General features: G+C 41.6%; 1 protein-coding gene across 16 annotated transcripts in view; it reads left to right on the top strand.

Annotated features, from left to right (window-relative positions):
• Positions 1–19266, top strand: part of ERC2 (ELKS/RAB6-interacting/CAST family member 2) — a 937892-nt gene that overhangs the window by 739802 nt on the left and 178824 nt on the right. For all 16 annotated transcript variants that reach the window (XR_006715875.1, XR_006715877.1, XR_006715878.1 and 13 more), the window contains one exon: positions 11767–11901. Coding sequence is in view for 12 of the 16 variants with exons in the window: in XM_045493241.1 (XP_045349197.1) it covers positions 11767–11901 (135 nt within the window). In the remaining 4 variants the exon portion in view is untranslated. The remainder of the gene's footprint in view (positions 1–11766; positions 11902–19266) is intronic.

Here is a 19266-nt window from a genome sequence, read left to right as displayed (position 1 = left end):
AAAATTGTCTGGTAAAACACAAAAAAAACCTTAACAGTGGGAATAGATATTCAGGTAGTCAGAGAGGGAATATTACTTTTCTTTTCATAAAGTCTTTTGTATTATTTAATTTTTCACAGCTAGCATGTATGCTTTATGTAATAAAAAACTAATAGATGCTATAAAAAAGAAGAAATTATAAAGCTAAATCAGTAGTTCTGCTAGAGAACTAAGACTCATATCTCAAAGAAAATGGAAAATTCCTTAACCTATCTGTAGGCATTGAGACCAAAATGATTAGGTGTTTGATGCTTTTCAGACTGCAAGAATGGAAATTAATACCATAGTACTTTGGAATGCAAAACAAAGACATAAGGTGGTCTGTGGTGTTACTGGTCATGGGCATGGTGGACTTGTCTACACATGCAAATCAAATGGGAAAGCAGCCAGGGGCACAGGAAGGGCCTGGGGCCAACAGTCAAGTATTCTAGGGCTTTCTCCTGGGTTTGTGATTAACTTCAACCTTTTGGAGACTTAGTCTCTCTTTCAGTAAAATAGTAAACTTGGATTCATTGATTTAAGGTGTGGCCAACCACTAACACTGCCGTGAATCTGGATTATTCTGGTAAGCCCTCATTCGTAGAAGAGAGATTTTGAGATGGTTCCTGAATCAAGAGTCTTAGAAGAGATCACCTCAGAGTGCCTGGGTGGCTCAGTCAGTTAAGTGACTGACTCTTGATTTCAGCTCAGGTCATGATCTCAGGGTTCATGAGTTCAAGCCCAGTGTTGGGCTCTGTGCTGACAGCGTGGAGCCTGCTTGGGATTCTCTATCTCCCTCTCTCTCTGCCCCTCCCCTACTCAATCTCTATCTCTGTCACTATCAAAATAAAGAAATAAACATTTAAAAAAAGAGAGAGATTACCTCAACTGTCCAGTTACCCACCTTTTCCTAGTGCTGTGAAGAAATGTTCATTCTGTACTTTAATGCCTGCTTCTGTTTAGATTCAAGTTTAAGTACATCTGGTTATTTACTACTTACACTATTAACACTTAAGGATGATAGAAAAATCAGCATTTTGGATTCTACCCTAAACAAATGACTAAGAAAAAAAATGTTTTCAAAATACATCCATTTGATGAGTTTAATATAATGTTGGGGGCAGTGGGGGCAGTGACGGGGGGAGTGGGGAACATGATTCAACACCCTGGGCATCTCCAGATGAAATCAGAATGTCATTTCATCCTTTCTGGAAATTGTATTTCTGTCAGACTCAGAAACCCAGGAGTTCCACTTTGTCTGTTCTTTGGCGTTAAGTTTTCACAGGAGAAGAGGTGGTGGTTATGGATGAGTTTTCATTTTTGTGTGCTGGGGGAGTATCAGCTCAAGAAGCACATGAGTGCCAACGAATGATGTGCCTGTCGTGTCTGTGCGTCCCTGGGGGGTAGTTGTCCACTGAGACCTACCCAGAGTGGAACATGTGACTCACACTCTTTTTACCATGTGGAAGTAAATTGGTGCTAGCTAGCCTAAGTTAGGAGTATCCCATATAAAGCTAGTAAGGGCACTGAAATCCAAACAGCAAACAGCCCAACGAGGAGATAAACGCCAGAGGGAATGTTTCATAATTTTGGTATTTGGGACACTCCGCTGCCATTTCTTTCTTCTCATTTGTTTTCCAACTGATTGGAAAACTACTAATGAGTGTGTTTACATTTTCCCCAATTGTTTTACCCAAGTGTGAGAGCAGCTGGGGAGAGGGGTTTTGTTCTCTGTCCAGGGCCTAAGCTGTCTTTCACTGTCTTCCTCCTGCTCTCTACTGCCAGGCCCTTGCGCCCTGCCAAACCTCTGCTCTTGCCTCCCCACCCCTCCCTGGGCTTCTCTCTGTGTGCAGAATGGCCAACAGCCCCATCACATGTTTTGCGTTGCTCACACCCTCCCTCTTTCCCCCTTTTGTTGTCATTTGTCTTGTTTTGAAGGGACTGAGGTGCAGAGGAGGTCTTGGGTTGATGCCCTTCCACTCAGCTTCAGAACTGGGAGCAGGCCCAGATTTCATTTGCTCCCAGTTCTGCCTTGAGGTCAGAAGCCCCTGGAGAATGTCCTTCTGTCGTCTGACAGTTCCTGGGGATGCATTCGTTCTCCCCAGGCTACTCCAGATTCCAGACTCTGCTGTCCGCAACCGAATCCATTCCCAGCTGCTCTGCTCTTTCCTCTTGATGAGGGTGTCTCAAGCTTCAGTCATTTTGAGAACCACCTTCACTACGTTTTCCATGTCTTCTGATATAATTTGTATGAATTCTGTGTTTGATGTACTTGTTGCATTCAAATGCATTTTTAAGTAAATCCATAACTATTACAAAGTCCATTTACTCCCTGTGAATATTCTTGTATATCTCCAGGTGTGTGGACACTGGTCTTCTTAGCCCTCGTCTTGTAAGACTCTCTGTCCCTTCCTGAGGTGTGCTGGGCTACTCAAGTCCTTCAAGTTCTCCTTGGAATTGTCACTCACTGGCATTTTACAATCTATTGGCTAATTATGTTAGGCTAGACACTGGGGTGGGTTTTTTTGTGTGTGTTTTTTAATTCATTAGTTGATGAGATGATGTGGTAATGCCAGTTCTGCCTAGGCCAGTGATAATAAATATTTGTTGACTGTGTGAATTGAATGAAGACCTTAACCTCCCTGTCAACACAATTACAGAGTCTGAATCCCAGTGCCTGCAAATAGCCTCCTCTGTTTTTTTCTTCCTTTTTTCTTTTCCTTTTTCATCTGTCTTCTCTTTCTTTTCCTTCATCCTTCCTTCCTCCCTTCCTTCCTTTCTTTCCACCCCCCTTTTTTCTTTTTAGCTAAAAAATTGGGATTTGATTTTTGAAACTCACTTTCTGAAGAAACTCATAATAGACCATGCAGAGAATGCATCCTTAGTTAGAAGGACAGCCTATTTTTTTTGTTTTTTTGTTTTTTTGTTTTTTTTTCCAGAGACCCTCTATTGACTCTCTGAGTTGAAATAGTTTAGACTCCACATAAAATATGTGTTGTTTACCCAGGCTCTTCATGCTCTGCATACTGTTACAGTCCTTGAAGAGCTTGTCAGTGACAAGTAAGATAAATGAATGAAGAGGACTTTACAAGTGTTTAAAAGCTAAGTATAGCATGTGCTGCCCACTACTTAATTAAACAGACCTGTGCTCAACTAAGTAACTTTGTGGTAGAAACTTCTAGAGTTTTTCCCTCCCGCCCACCCCCCGGACCCCACCACCTCCAACAGTGCTCAGGATGTTAGAAATTCCTTGGTTGTCTGCAGTTGCTAATATCCTAGCCTAGCTGCAAAACCATCTTGGTTGAAGCATTAGAAGTTAGTATGGATTGTGGGTAATGACTTTTGAATTTATATTAGGGTCGGTCAGCAACATGGACTCCTTTGAGACTCAATCAAGATTTTAGAGTATGTCTGAGTCTCATTGTTTTCAGAGAACATTAAAATCAATAAAGTGAACTGCTTCTCTTCTCAGCTCTAGAGTCATTGTGCAGAGAGTTGGAGCCCATTCCCAGATCAATCTTTTTTTTTTTTTTTTTAATGCAGGTGTCAGTCCTTATGGATCTGAGCAGTAGGGTACAGTGGTTACATAGAAGGCTCTGGAATTAGAGTTCCAAATCTACCAGTTGTGTGATCTTGGGTAAACTTCCTAGTCTTCCTAAACCTCAGTTTCTTCATCTGTAAAGTGGGGATACTAACAGCCTCTACCAGGACTGACAACAAGGTCATTTGCATTTGAGTCACTCTTGGTTCTTTTGGTTTCTGCCCCTGTTATAGCAGCTATTAAAGTTTTTGAGGGGTGCCTGAGTAGCTCACATTCCGTTAAGCTTCTGACTCTTGACTTTGACTCTGGTCACGATCTCATGGTTATGGGATCAAGCCTGGCATTGGGCTCCACGCCGCGTGTGGAGCCTGCTTGATTCTCCCTCTGCCCCTCTCCCCCGCTCATTCTCTCTCTCTCTCTCTCTCTCTCTCTCTCTCTCAAAAAAAAAAAAAAAAGATCCTCAATATGCCCCTCACCTTCAACCTACATCGCTGTTGGTGTAATGGACTAAATTAGATGACAACAGCAAAGTTGCTATGCTTGGCACACAACAGGCCTGGGGAAGCATTGGTTGTCATCACTGATATTTATAGGTGACTCCATCTCATAATGCTGGCCTTTTTTCTGCCACTGTGAAGAATCCTAACCTCCCCATTACTGGCAGAGCACATAGAACTCTTTCTCTGTAGATATTCTCCCCCCATGGGCTGCACTGGCTGGTAGTAGAACAGAGGCAAGCATGCTTTCCCTTCAGTCGTTGTCTACAACCTTTCTGGGAACTCTTCAGGTTGCTAAGGTGGCAGCAGGAAGTAGTCTACCAGAATAATTTCTCTCCCTTGATTTTAGAAGGAAACAAGAAGGAAAAACTGTGCAAAATGTACAACAAGGAATAAGAACAATAGACCAGCATCTTATCTATGTGGAGTTTGGTTCATGCTAAAGACATTCTTTCTTCTCTTGCCCATTTTATAGATACAGGAACTGAGGCTCATAGAAAAGTAATTCAGCCTAAGTCTCATATTAAATATTTGGCAGAAACAGAACTAGTGCCAGGCCTATGTTACTCCCCTAGAAAAGATGAGAGATCTATGTTCCCAGGTGATGAGAAATCTCAAGAGCTGTCCATGGAAAGGCCTGGTAGTCACAGGAATGTTAGTCCTGTGCAAAAGTTAGACATAGGCTTGTTAATCATTTGCTGGGGTTCTCACAAAAACATACCCAGAGACAAAGATTTGGTGCAGGTAGTTTATTTGGGAGGTGATCCCAAGAAGCATGATGAGAAAATTGAGAAGTGAAACAGAATGTGAAAATGCCAATAAAGGTGAATTAATGTGTGCTTACCTGCTAAAATCAGCCAGGGCTACAGTCTGCTAGGATCTTTTGAGAGATTCTGAAACACCCCATAGGATGGTCCCACAAGAGGACTGGGACATTGGTTATTTATCCATCACCTCCCTCCCTCCCTCCCTCATAGATCGAGCATTGTTCTAAGGACGTGAACTCCCCACACTTTGGCCTGCCCTGTTCCCTGGCCAAACCTGCACCTGTGGCTAGAGGAAGACTTCAGGCAGAGAGGTACATGGATTTGAGATGGGAAGATAGCAGCACATCCAGGACTGCAGGTCCATTCAAGCTGCAAGTGACTTCCAGGGTAGACAAGAGGATATGACCTTCTCTATAATAATTAAAAATAAAATAACGGCATTTAATGAATAGGTAGCAAAAATAGCTTCTAAACTCTCCATGGTGACCTACTAATTTTCCATTTATAAATAAAGACTGAGGGAGGGCTTCTAACACAGTGGGAAGTCAGAAAGGACTGATCAGCTGAATGAATTGGAGGATATGAGACCAGTTTTCAAAGCAGGACTGATGTAGCAGTAGATTGTATAGACAGTTGTAAATACATAGATGTCCAGAGCGTGGCTCATTTTCTCAGAGATGCCATGGTTTGACATGTGTGAGCATATGACGATTGCTCTGTCTTAAATACCTTCCCAAATGTCCCACGTTCATAAGGTCTTTTGAGAAATAAGATAGTTAATTATCATCTCAAATGTTTCCTACTCTCCCCACATCCAATATGGGAATGAAGAAAGCAACACACACACACACACACACACACACACACACACACACACACACCTCATATTTTGGATTCCAGTCCCCCTATTGATCTGTTTTTCCTCTCAAGGTGAGTTTACCATGGAATCTCCCCAGCCTGCTCTTCTTCATACTCATGTCCCTGCCAACTTTCAAGTCTTAGTTCAAGGGCATCTGACCCATGGGGCCTTATTTGATGCCCCTGCCCTCAGCTGGAGGGGATTTTTCCAGTCTTTGGGCATTTGTGTAAACCAATCCCTTCCCTCTTTTTTTCCTTCCCATATTGTGACATAGTCCTCTAATTCCTCATGTCTTATTTATCTTTGCTTTGTCTGTCCCCAGTCTCTGGCCTGGGACCTTACCCTTCACCTCACTACAATAGGACTTGGGAATCAGAAACCTGGGTTTCAGTCCTGTTCCTCCAGTGAGTGGAGCTGAGCAATGATGGGTTTGGGTTTCTCAACTGTAAAAGAAGGCTCATAAGAATAGCTATCTCAAAAGCAAGGAGTCAACGCAAGTATACTAACCAAACACTTAGCCTGGCACATCATTGTTCTTTACGGTTACAGAAGTTTGGTAAGTGTTGAATGAATTTCTGTGCAATGTCCACAGTGGAAGCCTTTCCATCATTGATTCTTACTTAATCCCATAAAGTTCCCTGATGCGGCACACTCCCCTAATAGCTTCTTCATCCTGCTGCTTCATTTTGTCCTCCAAGAGTGACCCAACCATTGGAACCCAGACGCCACTCAATTATGATTCATTGCCATGTGGGCCTGGTGGATGTACAGGAAATCCCTTGCCTCCTCACTGTCCAGTTGTTGTCTGGTTTCTCCATCTTTTGCTCTGAGACAAGAACTGTTGACCTTGCTCTGATTTGGCAGAAACAAGACCAGTAGAAGAGTTCTGGACTATTTCAGATTTCCCTGGCAGGAAAGAGGGAGAAAACAAAACCTGATAGAAGAAAGTGTAATTGCTATTGTATGGTATTATCTCCATATCCCATAGCAACAAATCTTATTATATTTTTTTCTTATTTAAACCATATTCATGAAGGTTTTATTGTTAACTTGATCCAGATGACTGATCAAAGCATAGTTCATTATTGCCACCTTGCTAAAATATTTTTAAAGGCAGTTTTAATATTACACTTTTATAGCTACATATTGCCATTAAGCTATTGAGTCTATTACTAGTCAATCAAGGATTTTCATTTTGTTTCAAGAGCTCCTTGGATAAACTCTTCAGAAATGTCAAAGAGATGGAGTATATGGCACCTTTTCACAGATGGTGTTCATCAGGGATTTTAGTTAATGGATAAAGTTTCAGTTTTCCATGGTTGACTTTTGGTACTAACAAAAGTATTCTAAAGACTCCTGCTCTTCTAAAGGCTAGGGGATAGTAAGGAAATGAATCCCATAACACCCCCAATCCTTTATTCTTAATGAGGTAAGTTAACCAGGGACACGGAGTATTTCACTGGGTCCATTTTACTAAAGAATGGAATATATCTTGAAGAAAACCAATTCAGCTTTTCCAACAGCTCCAAAACTATACTAACTTGTGCTCCCATTCCCAAGAACAGCAACCAAAAACAAATACACAATAGGAAGAGTTAAACTATCACATGAAGATTTATATACTCAGCTGGCTCATTGTAGAAGCTAAGTGTACACTTTTCCCTTTCATCTGTTCCAGAATCATCTACACCCATTTTATTCATTCCTTCATACATCCATACATTTATCTGACACACATTTATTTATTACGTATGCACCAAACTCTGTGCCAGGTGGTAAGTACAAGGATTCAGATGTAGTGCTTTCCTCAAGAGAATTTTAACCTAGTGGTGGAGAAAACCAAGATGGCACATGATTATTTACCATTCATTGGGATAAGTGCTATAATGGAAAGGAGCTTGGAGGTGGCTACATGATCCTGGGGAAGGCAGTGGAAGAGAACCGAATCCCTTCTGTGGCAGGCTCGGGGGAGGCGTTCCTGGAGGTGATGGTGTTAAAGCTAAGGCCAGAAGAATTAACGGGTATAACTCAGGTGAAGGGAGGGAGAATGAAGAGCATGACTGGAACTGTGAATGGCACATCCCAGGGCTGGGGATACGGAGCCCAAGAGGTGAAGTTGGAAATGAACAGCAAGCAGTTACCGCCCAAGAGCTTTGTAAGCTGTGGAGGAGCTGGGGCTCTTTTCCTGAGGGCAGTGGGGAGTCTCTGAGGAGCTTGAAGCCAGGGACTAACAGGGATCTGATGTCACTCCGGCTATGGATTGTGTTCAGTGGGAGGCAAGAGTGCAGCGGGAGAGCTGTTAGAGGAGTCTTTTGCCCTAGAGAAATAAGGTGGCGCCTGGAAGAAAGAGGAAGTGGGAAATAAAATCTGATTAGATCTGTCTCAGCAGTCATGACATAATATAGTAAAATGAATATAACACAGTTAGCCAAAGGCAAACGTGTCAGGTCAGCAGTTTGGTAGACACTGAAAAGGAAATAAAAATGGGCCTCGGTGCATTGCAAAATGAGTCCACGAGTTCCCAAGTGTGGTGCTGTGGAAAGCTCTCCCTCTCTCTAACTCTGTATTGATTTTCCTGAGATTCCAGTTATGACTGCCCAGAAGAACTGCTATTTAAGGCTTTGTGGTGGGCACCTTGTGTATCTGTCGACTGCAGGGATATGAACCATTGCACATGGAGTCACCTGGTAAGCGTGTCTAGAGTTCTTTGAACACATGCTATCTTTGTTACAATTTTCTATAGTTTTTCTTCCATCGATCTTCAAGGGAGATTTATTCATGTCTTTTCACCCTTCTAGACCATTCTTGGTATGTTAGGAAGCCAATATAATTGGGCGGAGATGAGGATAGGTAATATAGATTTTTTAAAAAAATCAAAAGAGGGGTGCCTGGGTGGCTCAGGGAGTTAAGCATCCGACTCTTGGTTTGGGCTCAGGTCACAATCTCACAGTTTCATGAGTTTGAGCCCCACATTGGGCTCTGTGCTGGCAGCATGGAGCCTACTTGGGATTCTCTCTTTCCCTCTCTCTCTGCCCCTCCCCCATTCACACTGTCTCTGTCTCTCTCAAAAATAATTAAATGAACATAAAAAAATAATAAAAGAGATCCATTTTCAGTTTGACAATTAAGTGAGTAGAATTGGTCAAACTTTTTTTATAGACGGGAAAACTAGCATCCAGCCTGTAAGAAATCGGTCACAGTTTAGGGGATATGTTACACGCAAGATAAATAAAAATGGTCTAGAGTATCAAGCCAAATTCTCATTATTCATCTCTGGTTCACACTCTTCTCTTCCATTCCAGACTAATCAAAAGAAGCCTCTTCCGCTCACAATTGCTCTGTGTACATTTCCCCCAGATCTGGTATTCACATGAACAACATGGTTTATTTATATTTCAGCACCAAATTGGAAAGATGACATCATTCATTTACAGTCTTTATCCCATGACATGCCTATTCTCCAACACCTCATTTCAGCAGACACATTTAGGACTGCATATAGCATCTTGTTTAGCTTGTACATTCTTTTATGGGATACAGTTCAAAGGTAGGAAACTTTAGGCTTGTTGCTAGTAAGAAAATAATCTCATAAAATCACAGGAGCTTCCCCAAAGGATAAGGACATTATGATGTTTACAATAGCAGAGTTATTATTTGTTCATTTAGGCTTCATCGCTCATTCTTGGGTGAGCCCCTTCCTTCTTGACCGTGGCAGGTCTTACAACTCCCTTCAGGCTCTCAGAATTCTGTTAGAAGAAACAATTTCAGATTTATTAGTTCATGAGTTCAAAAGTACAGGTTCCTAACAATACTGGAGTGAATTTCAGGCGTGAACACTGTATTTGAGAATCACTTGTAGGAGGGCAGGCCGAATGAGGGGACTCTCAGTACTTGGTCAGCAACAGCTCCACTGACCTGCTCTTTCTCACAAGCTATAACTTGCCCATTGGGTCTTCTGACACTGTAAGTGGACAGGAGAAGGGTGAAATTGCTATCAGCTCTCAAAGATTGCCTGGGATTTTTTATTTAATTGTTAGGTGGACTTTTCCCTCTATTTTTATTGTTTTTAACCATACACATGCATTTTGTTACACCCACTGTGAGGACTTTCAGATATCATACACATTTTTCAAAATGGGGTGAGTAAATCATGAGATATCCACTGGCAGATAGAACTGGGATATGAAGTGTTTCCAAAACTTAACAGAACCAAAGCATCTATGGGAAAGCTGTTTCTGTTTGATTAGCTGTTTGTCTTTTCTGCTAGTAGCATGGCAAAGAGCAAAGGCTAGATATTGAGAATTGGAAGACCCAGGAAATCTCTATGTTCTATGTAAAAATGAGACTCTGGGGGCTGAAATCTCTGTCTTGATTTTCTAGCTGCAAGTGAGGATAGTAATAATTCCTCCCAGGAAAGTTTTGAGGATTAGTTAGATTGTACATGAAACATGCTACAAGAATACACTATGTTAGGTCCAGAATTGTTATCAAAGTATTATTTATATTACCTAATAAAATTCCAGCCAGTTGGAGGCTCTGCCTTTGATTTCCAGCTCTCCTGAAGTGCTGATGGTTCGCTATCATCTCAAGCCACCAGTGGGATTGTTATGGCAACTCCTGAGATGTCCTCAACTCTCAGTGACCTTCCCTGGCTAAAAACAAGTGTGCAGTCACCTCTAAGATGGCAGCATCCCTCAAAATCCTGGCTCTTCTTTCTTTCAGTCCCTCCTTGCAGCACAGTGTATTTACATCTACTAGGCCCGGTGCTAGATTCTGGGGAGAGACAGGGGAAAGAAACAGCCTCAAGTCTACTGACAGCTGGACAGGTAGATCTGAGGTTACAGAGTGATGATAAGCAGGAGACGCACATGTGCTGGCATCAGGGATGGGGTCAGGAAAAGGCTCCTAGAGAAAAAATTGTGAATTAGCCAGACACAGAAGGAAGAGGTGAGGGAAGGTGGCTGGGGGAGGTACCACAGGCTGAGGACATACCATGTATAAGAAGGAGAGGTTTCTTACTGTCAACAATGGCAAAAATATTAGTAATAATGGCATTTGATTTTTTACTGTAAGCCTATTATGGACCACGAACTGACACTTGAAGCCCATTGTATCCCTTGCTCCTCACAGTGACCTCATGGAGGGAGACACCATTACTCCAATTTATAGTTGAGGAAATTGAAGCTTACAAATAGTTAACTCTCAAAAGACCACATAACCAGCAAAGACATAGAGTGGGGGCTTGAATACAGACAGTCTTATCTCCAAATACACACGTGTAGTCTCTACATTTCCTGGCTTTCTGGGCTGGATATTTTTATCTGCCTTTTTCCATGGTCTTTAGGCATTTTTCTAGGTTCTATGACCCTGTTAGGTCAATTCATTGCTGGTCTGTTTCTTGCCCTACATAATAAAACGGTACAATTGTATGTCCTGGGAATTGAAACCATGACACCTGGGTGCCTCATGTGACAAACATAGTGGGGCATAAATTGCAGTGGTCAGCTCTTCTACATCAACTTTGCTCCTTTTGCTCAATTTCCCCCAAAAGCACTATCAATTAAATTGTCCATAGAGAGCTTTCCCTAGAAGCCATCATAGCATCTCCATCACTATTTTTGCATTTGGCAGCTTTTGAGTGGATTCCTCTGCCTTGTCTTGTAAGACCATCACATGTCCGTAGTTCTGTGTCTCTGCCCAGCCCTTTCCCATCTTTTCATCCAGGGCTTCCTTCTCTCGCTTGCTCTAGGATGTAGGATGTGATTGTTGGCAGTTTGTGATTGTAAGCTTACTCTGGACCTGTCTGATCGCTTGATAATGTAAAACAAAGCACCTTCCGGTATATATCTGCTTTTTTCCCCCTTTTAAATCACATAGGGGGAAGTGCACTTACATCTAATGTAGGTCCAAGCTCTTTTACCAAATGGCATGGTGCATTCTTTATTAAGTTTCAATTTGACTAAAAATGAAAACTTCTGGATCAGGAACAAAAGGAGCCCTATAGGTGCTGTAATTTTGCCCTGTGTCTTTTTGGCTGGTCTTCCAGCTCCTGATGGAATCTTCTCTGGTTTTTGTTCTGTGCAGACCCAGAACAGAATGAAGCTGATGGCAGACAACTATGATGAGGACCACCACCATTACCACCACCACCACCACCACCACCACCACCGATCTCCTGGGAGGCCACAACATTCCAATCACAGGCCCTCTCCCGACCAGGTCAGTTTCACTGCCGCTTACCTCCAGGACCCCTTTTACCCTTTGGATATTTTAAGATAAAATAAATAATCCTCAAGAAATAATAAACAGCATAAAGTGATATGTCCTTTGAACTGAAACTAATAGCTTTGGTATTTATTTCCATCACTCAAGGAGTCTAAATGTTTTCCTTTCTCCTTCCTCTTTAAGGTTTTGTCTGTTCTTGTTTATGTTATGCATTTTCTTTCCTCCCCTCCTTTCTATTTTCATAGATATGAAGTCTATTGCTGGCTCAGTATCTAATGGTGGGTTACTTTGGAATGTCTCTTTCAGAGTTTTAAGAGAAAGCACTTCGTTTCCATGAGCTTGGCAACCAGAGAAGCCTTGAGTTTGCTGAGTACCTTCCTAGAAAATTCCTTAGTGATACAAATTAACTGTGGGGTAAAACAACATGAAGAGAAATCAGTTTTGCTTGCATTTTAGCTGGTGAAGTCAAAGGGTCTGGTTTATTTGATTTGGACCCTATCTTCTCCCTTGACTAAGCAAAGCAAGTTAAAAGAAGGATTGACAAAAACAAAAATCTCCTGTGGTCTTCCATGATATTTGCATTCACCCAGCAAATATAAAAACTATTTACAGTGTTTAGGATTAAAACTCTTGAAGGTGAATTTCATGGACATTATGAAATTAAATGCAAACTAGCAGGTTATATAATCAATATTAATAGTATTTTCTCCTTTATGGTACTCTGAGCTTCTTGTGTGTGTAATCCTAGTATAACTTACACAATAAATTTCAAGAGTGATGGGGCCATAGGTAATGGAATAGAATCATCTGGATAAGTATGAATGCCTTTGTTATATGTTTCTGGATATGTGAAGGGGGAGGGCTTATTGGAATTACCTGTGTGAAGAGCGGTTTAACTGTTTGTTGGAGGAGGAGGTGCTTATTATGCCTCTACAACTTTTTTTTTTTTCCGGACGGCTCTGTTTCCTTTTCATCTCATGTCACTAGCATCCCAAAGGAGAAGTTAAGATTGCTAAGTCTCCAAGATGTTTTACCAGGAGTACAACTCCGGCGGAGCCATTTATATGGCATGCTACATAAGAAGAGCTCCCTGGAGCTGTGCAGTGAAGTAGCTCCAACCAGGAGGCCCTCTGCCCCCATCCCAGCTTGGCCCTATCCTTTTACCCAGAAGCATTTGCCCTCAGAGTCCTCAACACTGCAGATGTTCTTATAGGACATCTAGATTTCTGAAGCCAAGTGCAGAAAGGCACCAGTTCATGTTATTAGCTCTCAAAAATGGTTCTTAATTGGGCAATCAGCAAAGTATACAGAGAGAGATAAATTTCATGTCATTATCTTGTATGCCTGTGGTTTTGCTTTGATTTAGCTTTATTTTTTCAATTCTCATCCCTTGCCATCCCTACCACCAGTCACCCAACCTAGTATACCTGACATCCTACTAATTAAACATCTTCATTCTTATTCTTGGTCCCTGCCTTTTTCCATACTGCCCTTTGCTCCTTGACCTGCTCCCAGAAGGGGTAAGTGTGAGGTTTCATTGGTGCTAGAAGGCCACCCTGGGCTTTCCCCCAGAGAGAGAAAAAGAGAGCACCATAAGGCAGAAAGAAGGATTTGGAGCCAAATTAAGGGAGTGAGTCACACAAAGACCTGCTGAGGTAACAAACAGGCTTGTTTCATCACAGAGACATGTATGCTAATATGTCCTGCTAGAAACCGGATACCAGATCAAATTTATCGCCTTTGTGAATGATATTTCTCACAAAAGCCGGTCTCCTGCTGTTTTTCCAGAGATCTTTAATCACAAAATAGAGGTCTCACCAGCTTGGTTGACCCTGTTATGTTTGTCCACCAACAAACAGTAGAGGTTGTCATAGGGCAGAAGTCATTGCTCTGGGGCAGTGCCCTTTCCAGAAGAGTTAGCATCCCTCAAGGTGTGTCTGGCTAAGATGTGTCATCAGGAGCTTTGTCATCGCTACCGTTAGGAAGATGGTGATGGTCTTCCACTCTCACATCCTTCATCTCAGTGACCACTCTAAATGACCCATGGACATAGAGGCAGATAACCTCTTCTACAAATGAGAAACCCAAGCCCTCAGTGGGGGGTGGAGGTAGTGGACTGACTAGGTTGGGCCCTGCTTCTGATTATTTGCTTGCTCAGCTAATACTTGGAACACATATTCCATGCCAGCCTCTACACTGGCTTTGGGAAAGAACATGAGGGACAAGACAGAACCCCTGCCTTCAGAGAGTTTGCTGTCTAGTCTGAAGACAAAAATCTAGGTTATCAGATGTCTCTTTCAGTTTTTTTCTGGATCATATCAATCAGAACCTGCCATTTAAAAGGTAGTTATGATTTAACTAAGGGCCCATGACTTAGGAATTAACTCTTCAGTGAAGTTCACCTTGAAAGTGACACCCTTGACCAGAAGGGTAACTTTGTGCTTTTAAATTGGAGTCAGCAAAGTATAAGGTTTCCTTGATACACTCTTTCAATTAGAAAAGAGAGTTGACTAAGAAGACCTGGCATGAGTAGGTTGACTCCAATGATGGAGATGGCAACATCCTCTGGGCTGGTGATCTTTTTGACTAGGAGTCCCAGGTCTAGGACAACCATGCTTTCAGCTATAATCACCAACAGCTTATATACCAAAATATGGGTTGTTGTAAACTAAGTTCCACAATGTAACAGTCATCTGAAGGCTTGGAAGTCTTTCCTAGATGATTACAAACTCTATTCAAAATTTTGCAAACATGTATACTAATATGTGTGGAGTGGAGGTATATCTCGGGAGAAAGTGGCAGTGTAAGAGTCTGAACAATGATTGATTTGGATAAAATTTAAACTAAATGTCCATGATGTACCCATGTTAACTGAACCGACTTAAAGGGGAGAGGTCTCTTCCAAGCAATTCCTGATTCTGTTCCTGCGAATATTCCAGCCATGAGTTTCCTGTGGCCTGAGAATTGACCAACAGTGTCTTCTGTAAGAGAGGCTACAAAATGTTGCCATTGTCTCTTGAGCTTTATAAAAAGATCAAAACACATGAAAATAGAGAAATATAAGAAAACCAGTCACTTTGCTACTTTTCCAGAGAAATTCATTTTTCCTTAGGAAATTCAATTTAAGTATTGCTCGGTACTTGCAGAATTAGATTCTTTTTCCATTTCTTCCCCATTCCTTTCTCCTTCACAATGATTTTGCTTTCTCCTCAGGAGAAACTGAATCCAAGGGTTATAAGTCTAGACGAGCATTTCCCAAAGTAACCTTTGGAACATTAGTCCCAGGAGGAAAGTCTTGAAACAAAGATTCGGTGAGCAAAGAATTTTGGGAAAATGCTGCATATTATAACTCAATTTTAGAGAGTCTTGGTGCAATTAGCAGATCAAAGGATCTACAAAGTCATATAAGAAAGAAAGCTCTCCAATTTTATTTAATCCAGCATTTCCCAGACTTATTTGATCATAGAATTTTTTTTCTTTTCTTTTCTAGTAACATCTGTGCTCTGAAAAATACTGTTCTCAGAGTATCAGGTGAAGAAACAGACTACCCGGTTTAAAACATAAGTGATCCAGTTTCCAGCAGGGTTTTTCATCAGAAGGTGGAGTTTTGAGGCAATTTCTGCTGTGCTCTGCATACCAGAAAATGAGAGTGCCTCTTTCATTCATTTCTTGGGATACCTTTATAAAGACTATAATGTCTGAGAATGAGTTATCCCACCAATAACCCAGTAGATCTGAACTAAAGGAATCATTATAAGGGTGAGGATCCAGGAAAACAAGGATAATCATAAATACACAGCCCTTCAGGAATTGAAAATGAGTGTTATGAGGGGAAGGGACAATTTGGAGATCACGTAAGTCAGTAGGGTGTACCAGTGCAATAAATAGCCTAGACCCCTACCCAAGAAAGGAGTAGGTGGTAACTGGTGGCCTGTCCCCATGATGGCCATAGCCACTGAAAATATCCAAGTAGATCATTCAGACACTTTTCAGTAATAATGCCTTAGGAAGTTTTTCAAACCAAGAAGTGGGCACAAGGGGGTACAATAAGCTACTGATAAGCTTTGAGAAACAACAAGGACCAAAGAATAAATGGGACAGACTGGAACCACATTTGTGATTTTATTTTTAGTGGGGTTACCAAGACTGATTTTAAAAAAGCTAAGTGGAAACTCAACTTCTCCTAAATGCCCTATGTACCTGTCATCAGTATCTGTTATTTTCTATAAGTACTGTCTTTCTTTGCCATGTCAATTATGTCAAGTCTTTTTACTACTTTTCTAAACGTCGTATGATTTTTATTGTCCTACAAAAAAATCGTATTTTATTAATCTCCTTCTAGTGGCTTCCAGGTATGCAGAAAATCATCAGAGTGAACTCCACACTCCAGCCACCTCAAAATGCCAGGCCTTGTTCAGGCTGCCCTTTGGCATCCAGAACTCACATTCCTGTGCCTGGCTCTTAGGTTGGGCATTGGATCTTTAAGGACCTAGATCACACTATTTTTTTGTGTGTGCAAAATATGCTTCCATTTGTTAAAGAGTCTCACTCTGATTCTCATTTGTAGGAGCCTAAACAGTAAAATCTTAAACATTTCTGGTCTGGAAACCTCAGAATACATGGCCACTTTCCAAGCCCAGAACTTGCCTTTCTTCTCTCTCCCTCACACACAGGAGTTGGGAAGCTCAAGGACTTTTGACTACTTTGAAGACCAATTTAAAATTTAAATTTCACATTTTACTTATGGAAATCCTACTTCTAAAAGGAAAGCTACAGAGTTCAAGAGCATGAAAACATAATACTTCTTAAATTATTATGGAAAAATGTGGTTGAATTGCACGTTCCATTCATACTCTTTGTTATGTATTGCAAAGCATATTCACACCTGCCTGGCCCATAGTAGGCACTCAATAAATGTCTGTTGAAGGAATTATTCCCTTGGTACCTTTGGAAAATGGGAAGTGCGGATGAAAGTATCCCCATTGTACATGTAAAGAAGCTGGAGCTCAGGGATGTTGTTAATTATTTAGAGTCACACACCTGACAATTAGCAGGCCTACAATGAGGTCCTGAGTCTCTGACTGCTGTACATTGGTGGCAAACCTCTTTGGCTGTCAGTATGGGTGTATTTATGCAACCACGTATATTAAATACGGTTGCATGCCTATAACATCAGCTTTTTCTAGAGTACAAATGTGTTCTTGTTCCTTTTTCCCACTGAATTATGGTAAATTTTATCCTTTTTAAATTTAATTTCCAAACTTGAAATAAAATGTCATTTCATCAGCTCTGTTTCCATTCCCCCCGGCCCCCATTGTCTTTATTTCCATTCTTCTGTTATGTGCCTTTATCTTTTCATTTCCTCCCCTTTCACCTGTTCCCCTTTACTCTTTATTCTTGCTGTCCCTGTGCCAGGGAATTACCCTAGCTTTCTACAACTCTCCCTCTGCCACGGAATTACCACAGTGAGACCCTCAAGCAGTGGAGAGCATGGTACAGAGAGGGAGGGGAATTGTTCTGGGTTACAGAGGGCCCTTAGCAGGGCACTGCCAGGACCCACATTCCCTTGCTTACTCACTTATGGATCTCTGCATATGCAAGGACCTGGGGCAAGGCAGGGGCAAGGCTCTGGTTTCCAGAGCAAAGCATAGGATGCTTCAGTGGGCCAGGGGCTGCTACCAGATCTGCCAGGACTCTGGGCACACTTTAAGATAGTGATCTTACTGTGGCAGAAGCTGGTTTTTCCATTTTGCATCCTTAACTTTAGGGTGTCCACTCTGTTAATCTCTTCCCTGAAAATTGGTTGCCTTAGTCCTAAATATTGCTCACTCCACTTAGCAATTTCCAAAATTTGTCTGCAAATGTAAATAGTGAACTGTGGTTCTTTCTCTGTTGCCCCTGGATACTGTGTGGTCCTGGTACATGTTAGCTCTCAGCCAAGATTTGAGATCGTATGACTGGACACAATTCAGAACACTGAATGTCCACTTCAATTTTCTGCTGAAAATTCTCGTAGAATTTTACTTTAGACACTTGTCATTTTCTCATAAGCTATCAAATAACTTGGTCACTAAAGAACCCAGAACTAGATGTGGCCTTCTTTTAAAGCTGTATATATGGGACAGATATACAGATTATATTTTAGGATGTAATGAAATGATCTTAGTGGTCCCACCCATGTTGACTGCACCTGTACTCTGCTTCACAGAGGCTATAACCCTTGCTACCTTGATTTTGAGATTTCTTGTCTCCAAACATCTCCCCTCTTCCCTCTTCTTACAGACAAAAAAGCCATAAGGTAGAGTTAGCTCAAAATAAAAACAACATTCTTACCCTCCTGTCCTCCCACCTCTGTCCATGCTGCACACACCTGAGCCTTGGGTACCCACTCTCAGATAGAATTAGTCAGTGTCCTGCAGAGCCTTCATGTAGGAATTGCTAACCATCCCTACAATTAGGTCCTCATTGAGGGTAGTGGCCAGAGGCCAGTGACAACATTTCTAAATCCCAGGTATTTCTTAGCCCCAGACATGTGTGGTAAAAGCCCTCTGCTCTCCCCCTCCTCCAGTGCCTCCTCGTCCCAGAGGCCTGCATTTCATGTTTGGTCAATAAGGAGTTGGTGGAGTCTCATTGCCCACCAGGAGAATGAAGCTGTCACGGCAGCCCCTCCCCAGGCCCTATTACTTCTCAGAAAGCCAACGCAAGGCCCTTGGATTCCCCCCTTGCCCACAGCCCCTCTCTGGGAAATGGTGGATGGGGTTTGTGATTGATGCCCCTGCTTTTGCCTTGTACTTTCACCAACAGATTAGCCAAAGTGCAGCCCTTTGAATTCTAACAAACAGACAAGGGGTTTAACTTACTCTGTTGCCCTCCGAAGATGGATTCTGTATATAGAGTTGTTATTCCTAGCTTTTGCCTAGGGAGGAAAAAAAGAATTTATTTTATGTTTTGAGGTTAAATGAATGTGGGATAAATGTATACATAGTGTCCTGTGTGTATATATGTATGTATCGCTATATGTCAGACGAACTGAGGACTTTTCCACATATGGAAGAATTTCTCAAGATCATGTTTAACTAGAAATTTCTCTCCCTAACTTCCCCTGAGTACATGTTTGAATCTACATTATATATACATATATACGTGTGTGTAAATAGGTTTTCATGTTTCCTACATAGAAGAAAAATTAACTACCATGTATCAGAGCTTACTAAAGTATAGTTACAGAACAATGGAGAAAAGTAGAAATTTTGAGTTCCCCATGACAGTAACCTAATAAGAAAAGTTACATATCTTAGGTTTTTATTATTGGTTTCCCATTCAAGTTAGTATACCTGAAGCCAGTCTGAATAAGAAACA

The sequence above is a fragment of the Leopardus geoffroyi genome, chromosome A2 (genome assembly GCF_018350155.1).
Source record: "Leopardus geoffroyi isolate Oge1 chromosome A2, O.geoffroyi_Oge1_pat1.0, whole genome shotgun sequence".
Lineage (NCBI taxonomy): Eukaryota > Metazoa > Chordata > Mammalia > Carnivora > Felidae > Leopardus > Leopardus geoffroyi.
This window is presented reverse-complemented; position numbering and strand designations above follow the sequence as displayed.